The sequence below is a fragment of the Leopardus geoffroyi genome, chromosome A2, assembly GCF_018350155.1.
Source record: "Leopardus geoffroyi isolate Oge1 chromosome A2, O.geoffroyi_Oge1_pat1.0, whole genome shotgun sequence".
Classification (NCBI taxonomy): Eukaryota; Metazoa; Chordata; class Mammalia; order Carnivora; family Felidae; genus Leopardus; species Leopardus geoffroyi.
In genome coordinates, this window is record NC_059331.1 from 62113870 (window position 1) to 62125045 (window position 11176).

Genomic DNA, 11176 nt, shown 5'->3' on the forward strand with positions numbered 1-11176 from the left:
GAACAGAGCCCTGCCCTCTGGGGACAGAGGGAGAGGACACCCACCCTCCAGGGGCACGGGGAGGCCACCATTTCTGGGACATGAGCGGGTGGTCACACCAGCCTTTACGAACACAGGGGACAGATCTCTACCCTGTAGGACTTGGGAGGGGAGACGCTCCCCTCTCCTGGGGCTCTGCATGGGTCCAGGAAGTGTCTCCCCTTCACAAATGCCATGTGGCCGCAGCCTGCCCGGGACTTTGGAGCAAGAGCAGAGGCTCTGAGGAGACACCCATTTATTGAGCAGCACAGCTGGGGGTGGGGATGGATCCGTGGCGGGCGGGTGGCGGTCGGCAGCTACATGGTGAGCTCCTGTGGGAAATGCAGAAAGACAGGGCAGGCTGGGGAGGTGCCCGGCAGGGCCAGCGACAGGGGTCTGGGAAGGGGCCGGCCACTCACCATGATGGCGTTGACGATGTCACTCTGGTTGTCCCTCAGGGCCCGCACGGCCCTGGCCCTCGACACGTTGGCCTGCGCCATCACCAGCTCGATGTCCCGGAGCTCCAGCCCTGCCTCGTCCACCTGGGCAGGGTGGGGGGAGGTGAGCAGGCAGGTTCTGGGGCTGCCCCCTCCCCAAGAAGAGCCCCGAGAGCCCCTGGCCCCTCTGTGTCCCTGGGCCTCACCTCCTCCTCCTCTTCCTCCTCCTCCTCCTCCTCACACTCGGGCCTCACTAGCGGCCCCGGCGTGGATTCGGGAACCAGGGCGGAAGGCTCCGTGGGCACTTTGAACTTCTCGGCGGCAGCTCTGTGCACCTGCTGGGACAGGTCCTCGATCTGCAGCAGGGGGCACGGCTGTCAGCCAGGCCCCCGCCCCGAGTCCCCGCCCCCACCCCGGGCCGGCCAGACCTTGGCTTCCCCGAAGACCACGTAGGTGTCCGAGGCCGGGCTCTTGAAGACGTCAGGCTTGGCGATGACAAAGAGGATGTTCTTGGACTTCTGGATGGTGATCCTGGTGACCCCCTGGATTTGCCGCAGGCCCAGCTTGGACATTGCCTGGGGGCACAGTGGGCTCAGACCCGGGCATCGGCCGGGGGGGGGGGGGTCCTAGGCTGGGGTGGGGGGGCGGCACGCCGACGGGGGAAGGGGGGCTCTGCCGCCGACTCTGGGGGACCCTCTGTGGGCTTTGGGCCCACCCTGCCCCGGGCGTACATGGGGCCCCAGCTGCGCACCGGTGTCCGGGACTGCGTTTACTCGATGGCTCGTCGGCCATTGGCTCTGAGGGGTCCCCTTAAGTGGCCGGCTCCCCCACCCACCTTTCGGGCCTTCTTCTCACTGCGACTCTGCTTGGCTTTGGCGACGGTCTCCTCGCTGCCACCGCTGGCCGGGGCCTGGGGAGGACAGGGTCTGAGCCCCTGAGTGGGGGGTGCCCTTCCAGGGGTGCGCCCTCCCCCCTGGCCGGGCACCTGAGCCGGGCACTGTGCGCCCTGCGCTCCCGACAGTTCCTGCTCCTCTGGTTCTGCTGACGACTCCCCATGGCTGTCAGAGTGCTGGGCCGATCCCTGGCCGGATCCCGGGGCCCTGGGTGGTGAGTCTGGGGAGGGGGGAGGTGTGAAGAAGGTCTCTGCCTTCTGACTTGGCCCCATGGCCCGCCCACCCACCCACTCTGGTGCCCCGCTCAGGACTGCGCTCCTGCCGTGTCCTCCCCTGCCCCCCACTCACCTTCCTCCAGGCTGTCCTGGTCATCCTGCTGCTCGGCGGCAGGGAGCCCTCGAGGGCCAGGAGGCACTTGGCAGGGGGGCGAGAGCCTCCAGGCCTGGTCTTTGGCATGGGTGTCCCCCACAGGGGCCGTTTTGGGGCTGAGGAGGGGGCAGTGGGGCGGGAGGCCTACACGATGCCCGGCCCCCGGAGGCTTTGTGGTTCCTGATAAGGCAGCTGCTGCCCGCTGGGCTCCTGCCCGTGGTGGCTGGAGGCCCGGAGAGCCCGAGGGCTCCTTGCCCTCCACTGAGTCTTCCCTGGGGCCCTGGCAAGGGCAGGGAGCAAGGAGTGCCTCTGTGGGGACATGGGGAGCAGAGGGCTCGGGGCCGAGGACCCTGTCCCGGGGCACGCTGGGCGGGCCTCCGGCAGGGCTCTCCAGGAACTGTGCTGGGGACGAGCTGGGGGCTCCTGGTGCTACCTGCGCCCACGTGCCACTTCCTGGGCCTGGCATGGGCTCCCGCTGCAGACAGGGTGCTGGTGCGTGTGGGGTAGGCTCTTTGGGGCAGCCCCTGCCTGGCCTGGGTGCGGACCTCAGTGGGGACTCTGCACGGGAGCCCAGCCCGGCCTCCGAGGTCACAGCAAGGGGAAACCCAAGCCCCTGGTTTGCTCTTTGGCCTACCTCAGGGTGAGCGGCAGGATGTGCCCTCCTAGCCCCCTGGGGTGCTGGCTCAAGGCCCCCAGCCCGGCAATTCTCACCCCCTAGGGCCTCCTTCGGGGTTGAGCAGGGCCCAGCTGTGTGGGCAGTGCGCACACGGGCCCCGGGATGGGTTCCCTGCTCAGGTGCCAACAGGACCGCCACTGCTTCCTCTCCAGCAGAGACAGGAGTGGGTGGGGCCATGGCCTCCCCGGCAGGCTCAGGGCGTTCTAGGGCCTCTCTGGCAGGTTCTGGAGGTTCTGGGGCTGCTACGATAGGCCGAGGGAGTTCCAGGACCTCTGTGGCAGGCTCAGAATGTTCCAGAGCCTCCATGGCAGGCTCTGGGTGTTCCGGGGCCTCCGTGGCAGGCTCAGGGTGTTCCGGGGCCTCCGTGGCAGGCTCTGGGTGTTCCGGGGCCTCCGTGGCAGGCTCAGGGTGTTCCGGGGCCTCCGTGGCAGGCTCTTGGTGTTCCGGGGCCTCAGTGGCAGGCTCTTGGTGTACCGGGGCCTCCGTGGCAGGCTCAGGGTGTTCCGGGGCCTCCGTGGCAGGCTCAGGGTGTTCCGGGGCCTCCGTGGCAGGCTCAGGGTGTTCCGGGGCCTCCGTGGCAGGCTCTGGGTGTTCCGGGGCCTCCGTGGCAGGCTCAGGGTGTTCCGGGGCCTCCGTGGCAGGCTCAGGGTGTTCCGGGGCCTCCGTGGCAGGCTCTTGGTGTACCGGGGCCTCCGTGGCAGGCTCAGGGTGTTCCGGGGCCTCCGTGGCAGGCTCAGGGTGTTCCGGGGCCTCCGTGGCAGGCTCAGGGTGTTCCGGGGCCTCCGTGGCAGGCTCAGGGTGTTCCGGGGCCTCCGTGGCAGGCTCTGGGTGTTCCGGGGCCTCCGTGGCAGGCTCAGGGTGTTCCGGGGCCTCCGTGGCAGGCTCTGGGTGTTCCGGGGCCTCCTTGGCAGGCTCAGGGTGTTCCGGGGCCTCCGTGGCAGGCTCAGGGTGTTCCGGGGCCTCCGTGGCAGGCTCAGCGTGTTCCGGGGCCTCCTTGGCAGGCTCAGCGTGTTCCGGGGCCTCCGTGGCAGGCTCAGGGTGTTCCGCGGCCTCCGTGGCAGGCTCTGGGTGTTTCGGGGCCTCCTTGGCAGGCTCTGGGTGTTCTGATGCCTCTGTGGCAGGCTCTGGGTGTTTCGGGACCTCCTTGGCAGGCTCAGGGTGTTCCGATGCCTCTGTGGCAGGCTCTGGGTGTTTCGGGGCCTCCTTGGCAGGCTCAGGGTGTCCTGGGGCCTCCGTGGCAGGCTCAGTGTGTTCCGGGGCCTCCGTGGCAGGCTCAGGCTGTTCCAGGGCCTCCGTGCCAGGCTCAGGCTGTTCCGGGGCCTCCGTGGCAAGCTCAGGCTGTTCCCGGGTCTCAGTTGCAGCCTCAGGGCATTCTGTGGTCTCTGTGGTAGGCTCAGAATGTTCCAGGGCCTCTGTGGTAGGCTCTGGGTATTCTGGGGCCTCTGTGGCAGGCCCAGGATGGTCCGGGGTCTCTGGGATGGACTCAGGGTGTTCTGGGGCCTCTGTGGTAGTCTTGGGGTGCTCCAGAGCCTCCATAGCAGGCTCTGAGTGTTCTGGGGCCTCCCTGGCAGGCTCTGGGTGTTCCAGGGCCTCCGTGGAAGGCTCTGGGTGTTCCGGGGCCTCCGTGGCAGGCTCAGGGTGTTCCAGGGTCTCCGTGGCAGGCTCAGGCTGTTCCCGGGTCTCAGTTGCAGCCTCAGGGCATTCTGTGGTCTCCGTGGCAGGCTCAGAATGTTCTAGGGCCTCTGTGGCAGGCCCAGGATGTTCCGGGGTGTCTGGGATGGACTCAGGGTGTTCTAGGGCCTCTGTGGTAGTCTTGGGGTGCTCCAGGGCCTCCGTAGCAGGTTCAGGAAGTTCTAGAGCCTCTGTGGCAGGCTCAGAATGTTCCAGGGCCTCTTTGACAGGCTCAGAGTGTTCTGGGGTCTTGGTGACAGGCCCAGGATGTTCCAGGGCCTCTGTGACAGCCTCAGGGTATTCTGGGGCCTCCATGGCAGGCCCAGGATGTTCCAGGATCTCTGTGACAGGCTCAGAATGTTCCAGGGCATCTGTGACAGGCTCAGAGTGGTCTGGGCTCTCGGTGACAGGCCCAGCATGTTCCGGGGTCTCTGTGACAGGCTCAGGGTGTTCTGGAGCCTCTGTGACAGGCTCAGAGTGTTCTGGGGCTTCTGTGGCAAGCTCAGAGCGTTCTGGGGCCTCTATGACAGGCTCAGAATGATCCAGAGCCTCTGTGACAGGCTCAGAGTGTTCTGGGGTCTCAGTGACGGGCCCAGGATGTTCCGGAGCCTCTGTGACAGACTCAGGGTGTCCTGGGATCTCGGTGACAGGCCCAGGATGTTCTGGGGCCTCTGTGACAGACTCAGGGTGTCCTGGGGTCTCAGTGACAGACTCAGGGTGTTCTGGGGTCTCCGTGACAGACCCAGGATGTTCTGGGGCTTCTGTGGCAGGCCCAGGATGTTCTGGAGTCTCTGTGGCAGGCCCAGGATGTTCTGGGGTCTCCATGGTAGGCTCAGGGTGTTCTGGGGCCTCTGGGACAGACTCAGGGTGTCCTGGGGTCTCAGTGACAGACTCAGGGTGTTCTGGGGTCTCCATGACAGACTCAGGATGTTCTGGGGCCTCTGGGACAGGCTCAGGGTGTTCTGGGGCCTCTGGGACAGGCTCAGGGTGTTCTGGGGTCTCAGTGACAGACTCAGGGTGTTCTGGGGTCTCCATGGCAGACCCAGGATGTTCCGGGGCCTCTGTGGCAGGCTCAGGATGTTCTGGGGCCTCTGTGACAGCCTCAGGGTGTTCTGGGGTCTCCGTGGCAGAACCAGGATGTTCTGGAGTCTCTGTGGCAGGCTCAGGGTGTTCTGGGGCCTCTGGGACAGACTCAGGGTGTCCTGGGGTCTCAGTGACAGACTCAGGGTGTTCTGGGGTCTCCATGACAGACCCAGGATGTTCTGGGGCTTCTGTGGCAAGCCCAGGATGTTCTGGGGTCTCCATGGCAGTCTCAGGGTGTTCTGGGGCCTCTGGGACAGACTCAGGGTGTCCTGGGGTCTCAGTGACAGGCTCAGGGTGTTCTGGGGCCTCTGGGACAGGCTCAGGGTGTTCTGGGGCCTCTGTGGTAGTCTTGGGGTACTCCAGGGCTTCCGTGGCAACCTTGGGGCATTCTGGGGTCTTCGTGGCAGGCTGTGGGGGTTGTGCAGCCTCCGTGGCAGACTTGGGGGTGCCTGCAGTTCCCCTTGAGGCCCAGAGTGTACCAGTGTCTGCAGCTGGCTCCACGCCTTCCAGCTGGGCTTGGTTCCAGGCCGAAGGCTCCGGGCCTCCAGCGTGTCTTGTGTCCCTCTCCTCAGGTGCCGGCCTCGGTTCCAAGGTTGTTTGTCCTTCCTGCTGGGCTGCGGTGACCACAGGCTTGATCCTTGGGGTGTGTACGTGCAGCTTCTGAAGCCTGGCCGCAGCGGCAGGCGCCCGGCCCAAGGGGAGGCCTGTGTCCTGTGGGGGCCGGGCTGGGGCCACAGAGTCAGGGTCCTGGCCTGCTTCTTGCTTCAGGGTCTGCGGAGAGTCTGGGCTTGGTGTGAGGTCCCCCTCTTCCGGGGCAGTGCAAGGGGCCAGGCCTATGGCAGCGCCGTCCTCCAACTGCAGGGGCTGAAGTGTGTCTGTGGCAACAGGCGCTGGGCCCAGGACGGAGCCCGCCTCCTCCCCCCAGGCCTGCAAGGTCACCCAGGGGCGGCCTGGGGCTTCCTGCAGGGCAGGAGCAGGGACTGCCCCTGTCTCCTGGGCACCCGGTTCGTGGCCCTCCATAGCCTGGCCGGCCTCTCCCTCAGAGATCCCAGGAGCGGGCGGCCCCCCAGGGCCGTCCTGGAGCAGGGCGGCGGGCTGCGCATGGGGCTCCCCGCTGTACAGCCTCTCGTCATCTGCCCCCGCGTAGGAGGCAGAGTCGGGGTCGGACGAGGCCGCTGAGGTGTCGTCCCGGAAGGCGAAGGCCTCGTCCATGCCCTCGGTGATGGAGAGGTCGGACAGTGACTGCAGGGAGGAGGCGAACGTGCTGTCGTCCTCGCCCTCCCCGGCTGGGTCCCCTGCAGAGTCCCAGCCGTCCTCCTCCTCCTCCTCCTCTTCCTCCTCCTCTTCCTCCTCCTCAGGGGCCCTCGGCGTCACCTCCACGGCCTCCACCTGGAAGAGGAGGCTGCCCCGGAAAGGCAGGAGGGAGGCGGGGATCATTGGGTCGTTGGCCAGGAAGTCCAGCTCGAAGAAGTGGCCATCCTGGCCCCAGGAAGAGCTGCTGTCTGCCGAGATGCTGGACTCCGGGGACGGGGGCCCTGGGGGCCCGGCAGGGGATGGCTCCTGCTCGTCCGCCACAGACCCCGGCGGGGAGAAGCCCCAGCCTGAGGGGACGTCCAGCCCTTCGGCCGGGACCAGCAGGCTCAGGGAACAGGACGGGGACGAGGCCCAGCTGTCGCCGTCCGCTGTGATGTAAGAGCCCGAGGGCGAGGCTGGCGGCGAGTCCCCCAGCTCAGCCTGGGTGTCCCGGGCGTCCCTGCGGGGCCCCGCGCCGAGGAGCAGGGCACAGGTGGTCTCGGTGGGGGTGGAGGGAGGCGTGAAGTAGGAGTCGGGGTCTGGGGCAGGGCAAGGCACAGGAGGGTCACCCTGAGAACACAACTCGGAGGGTGGGTTCAGGCTGGGATGCCCACCTTCGTGGTCCCTGAGCTCTGGCAGGGCTGCCCTGGGTGGCGGGGGCACCCGGTGGGTCTCCTCGCCCATCACGATCCGGGGCTCCAGGGTGGCTGGAGGGGGACCCCCGGCGGGCCGGGCTTCGGGTGGCCCAGGGCTGGGGCTGCCTTCTGCGGGGACCGCCCAGGCCGAGGGGGTGCCGCGTGGCCCCGCATCCCAGCTGGCTCCCTCCGGCGGGGGCCGGGCGCCCGGCTTGCTGGGTAGGAACTCGAGGGCCAGGCCGCCAGGACCCGGGCTCAGGGCACAGTGCTCCAGCCGGTCCCCTCTAGGGGTGGAGGCCGAGGCCACATCACAGGATGACTCTGTGGGAAGAGAAGGGCGTGAGGAGGGTACAGGGTGTGGAGTGCAGGGCGGGCGGGAGAGTGACCTGGGGCCGCACCATCTGGCGTGGGGCGTGGGGCGCAGCGCAGCAGCGACAGGGGGATGGGGAGTGGCAGGAGGTCAGCCGAACACACTAATGGGCTTCTCTCTGAGGCTCCGCAGGGGTGAGGCTGGTACCCGTCTCCTTGGGTGCTGGCTGGCTGGCCCCCTGCCCTCAGTCTGTGACCTCTCGTGACCTCTAGGGAGAGGCCTCCGCATTCAACTGCCCTGGGACAATGAAGGCCTCACAGCTCCTGTGACGCGGGGGCCCGGGCCCTCTTCCTCATCCCTCTCCTCGCTGCCCCGTGGGCACCTGAGGCCAGCCTGCCTGCTCGTAGCCGGCCCCGCCCCGTACCTGCTCCCAGAGCTGACGGGACAGGCCCTGGGCTGGAGCACACGGTGGAGGCAGCGCTGCAGTGGGGACGGGCCCTGGGGGGTCACGGGGGGCTGGAAGGGCTCCCCCCCCTACCCAGGAACACACGAGTGGGTCCCCTGGCGGTGTTAGGGAGGCTGCCTCTGGGGGTCCTGCTCTATGACGCTCACCTGCGATCACCCCCCAAGTACCTCTGTGCCCTGGCTTTCTGTCTGCAAAGTAGAGTATCTGCCAGGACTAGAGAGGAAACTTTCACGAAGGGGCAGCCCCCTCCCGGGCCTACCCTCGGGCCTGCAGCCGTGGCTGAGCCCGGGGCCCTTGGGCCACACCACTGGGATTCTCAGGTGGGGGGGGACCCTGAGAAGCGGGTCCATGAGCTGGCTGCAGTGTGACAGACACCCAGGGCCTGGAGGTGGGTGTGGTGGGCGGGGTCGGGTGGAGTCGGGGCTCTTGGCACCGAGCCAGTGTGGTGCCCTTACCAACCCGCACTGGGGCAGGGAGAGGGCAGAGCTGGGCCAAGGGGGGAGGGGAAGGGAAGCCAAAGGTCAAAGGTTTTTGTAACCATCAAGGTCATCAAGCGGCCTGAGCAGAGCCAGCCTGAGACCCTAGGTCTGGGGAGTCCTAGCCTCCATCCACTTTACGGGACCCCAGAGGGAGACCGGGCCCCTGGGCCCAGGACTGGTCACATTGCTGGGTGACTTCTATCCACAGCAAGGTGCCCATGGCCCTCCAGGACCCACACATGGCTGACCTCCGGCTGGTCACCCTGGCTGGTCCTCCCAGACCCAGGCAGACCCCCTCAGCCTCCACCAGCAGTGCTGGCCCGGCCTCTCCGAGGATGTGGGCCTGCGCCCCGGCCCTAGTTCCCCAGACTCTGCTCCCCCAGGGCACCCCGGCTCACAGCGGCCCCTCTGCCTTCCCCAGGCTCCAGCTCCAGTCCTGCTCCGCAGACCCAGGCCCGACCAGTCACCGGCGCTGGGGCGGCCTTCAGGCATCTGAGGGTTCAGCTGAGACCTGAGCCGCCCAGGACTGCCTGACCCTGGGCTCCTCGAAGACAATGGGGCGGCGGCCCAGAGGGCGGGCGGTGGGCCCGCGAGCCCCAGAGCTGGGGGATGATCCCCACGAGGCCCCTCGAGTCTCTTCTGGCTCCTGGAGGACACCCGGGTTCCCCCCCGCCCTTCCTCGCAGTCCTGAGTTGGGACTTGCGGGGCATTGGGTGAGGGCGGGGGGGGGGGGGTCAGGATTCAGGTGCTCAAAAGGGCAGGACGCCAAAAGGACCCGGGAGGGGACGGGGAGGGGGCTCGCTAGAGAAGGACGGAGAGGGACAGGCGGGGAGAGGCGGAGGGCGGCCGAGACGCACGCAGGAGCGATACCTCACCTGTGCGGGGCCCGGGCCCGCCCGCCTCCGGCAGCAGCAACTCGGCGCGGGCAGCTTCCCCGGGCATGGCCTGACCGCGCGCCCTTCCCTCCGTGCCCGGTCTGTCCGTGTGTCCGTCAGGGCGAGCCTGCGCGGCCACCGCCCCTCGGCCGGGGGGTGGGGGTCAGCGGATGATGTCAGAGGCGCCCCGCCCGCTGGCGCCCCGAGTGAGCGTGCGCGTGCGCTCCGAGCACTGCGGAGGGCCGTGCTGGGGGGAGGCGCCGGGTGGGGGTGCAGCCTCCCTCCCTCCCCCCGACCCAGGCTGCGCCCTCCTTCCGCGCCGCGCGGCCCCGCCTTTCCCGCAGCATCTCCGTCTTTAACGGGAGGAGCCCGACCCCATGGAGCATCACCCCTAAGCCGGGAACTGGCAGGGGCGGGGGCGGGAACGGTCGCCAGAACTCGGGCTGCGGGGGCCTGGGCGCTCTGGGGGAGGCGGCGGCGCAGTCCTGGTGCCCGGCCTCCTGCGCCCCCCACCCCTTGCCTCCATCCCGGAGGTGAGCTGGAGCCGCAGCTCCACGCTGATTGGCTGGTCCTCGCCGTCGGTCTCCGTGGCAACCGCCTCCCGGCTCCATGGAAACCGGAGGGCAGGGAAACCGGTGGGAGCGCCGCGGGGCGGGCGGCCCCGGGGGAGGGGGAGCCGAGGCCAACCCCAGTTCCCGCCCCGGTCCCCCTGCCCCCCGCCGCTGGGCTCTCGGGCGGAGGAAGAGGAGACACGCCTTCCTCGCCCCGGAGGCCGCCCGGGCCACACCCCAGGGGCGACAGCGCTCTCGAGCCTCCCTGATCTGTGCCCTCACTCCCACCCAGGCCCTCCCGCGCTCGCACCCGCCCAGTGCCAGGCTCCGACCCGGGGACACAGATGACCATTGTCACCACCCCTGAGCTGGGTGCCGGCAGGGAATCAGAGCGGCGGTTGTCGCGGGTGGGGGTGGGGGGAGTGTCCCCCACCTTGTCTGCTGCTGGCGCGACCCCAGACGCAGCGTGGGGCTGGCTCTCTGCGTCCTGCACCCTGTCACCTGCTGGCAATGCCGGCGACCCGTCCCCTCGTCCCCCTCCCTCTCCCCCCCACCATGGGCTCCCCTTCTCTTCCTCTCCTCCCCCACACCCTTCATCCACACCTCCCAGGCTTTCCTAAGTTGCCTCCTTCTAGGGCCCTTCACCCTTTGCCTTGGCAGACCCCCTCCTAGCTCCCACTGCCCTGCAGACCCCCTACCATCTGGACAACACAGATTTTCCAGAAACCCAAAGTCCTTCAGCAGTCCCGAGGGGCTTCCAGTCTGGACATAGGCTGGTCTCTCCGTTCCTCCTGATTAATCTAACAAGAAATGCAGGGAATAAGAGACAACCAAAACAGGGGTGCCTGGGCAGCACGGTCACTTAAGTGACCAACTCTTGATCTCCACTCAGGTCATGATCTCAAGCCCCACGTTGGGCTCTGCACTGATAGTGCAGAGCCTGCTTGAGATTCTCTTTCTCTCTCAAAATAAAAAACATTAAAAAAAGAGGGAGGGGGTCACCTGGGTGGCTCAGTCGGTTGAGTGTCCAGCTTTGGCTCAGGTCACGATCTCACGGTCCATGAGTTCTAGCCCTGTGTCGGGCTCTGTGCTGACAGCTCGGAGCCTGGAACCTGCTTCGGATTCTGTGTCTCCCTCTCTCTCTGCCCCTCCCCTGCCCATGCCCTGTCTCTCTCTCAAAAATAAATAAGGAAAAAATAAAATAAAAACTAAGGAAAAAGAGTATTCAAAGAAATGATAGCTGAAGCTTGTAGGCAAAGAATAGAAACATATCTTCAAGCAGCTGAGCAAATCTCAAACCCTAAGGCAACCCACGTCGGGACGCCTGACCTGTGACGTCTAGCGCTGAAGACAAAATCAGGGAAGCGGCTGAGAGACCCAAGGGAGCACCGAAGAGAGCCCCCGTGCACTTCTCCCCTCA

The 11176-nt window shown here is 67.3% G+C and overlaps 1 protein-coding gene across 7 annotated transcripts; it reads right to left on the bottom strand.

The window, feature by feature from the left end:
- Positions 1 to 257: 257 nt before the first annotated feature.
- Positions 258 to 9393, bottom strand: NACAD (NAC alpha domain containing). 7 transcript variants are annotated; one of them, XM_045494195.1, is made up of 9 exons: positions 9206 to 9393; positions 5034 to 7396; positions 1697 to 4913; positions 1441 to 1568; positions 1291 to 1365; positions 884 to 1030; positions 662 to 811; positions 438 to 560; positions 258 to 350 (listed from the first exon to the last, which is right to left on the bottom strand). In XM_045494195.1, the coding sequence occupies exons 1-9, from the start codon at positions 9270 to 9272 to the stop codon at positions 336 to 338; spliced, it is 6285 nt and encodes a 2094-aa protein (XP_045350151.1). In that variant the 5' UTR covers positions 9273 to 9393; the 3' UTR covers positions 258 to 335. The 7 variants fall into 7 exon arrangements, with proteins under 7 accessions (XP_045350151.1, XP_045350148.1, XP_045350152.1 ...); XM_045494192.1 differs by having other exon boundaries at positions 1697 to 5003; XM_045494196.1 differs by having other exon boundaries at positions 1697 to 4513; positions 4724 to 7396.
- Positions 9394 to 11176: the final 1783 nt, after the last annotated feature.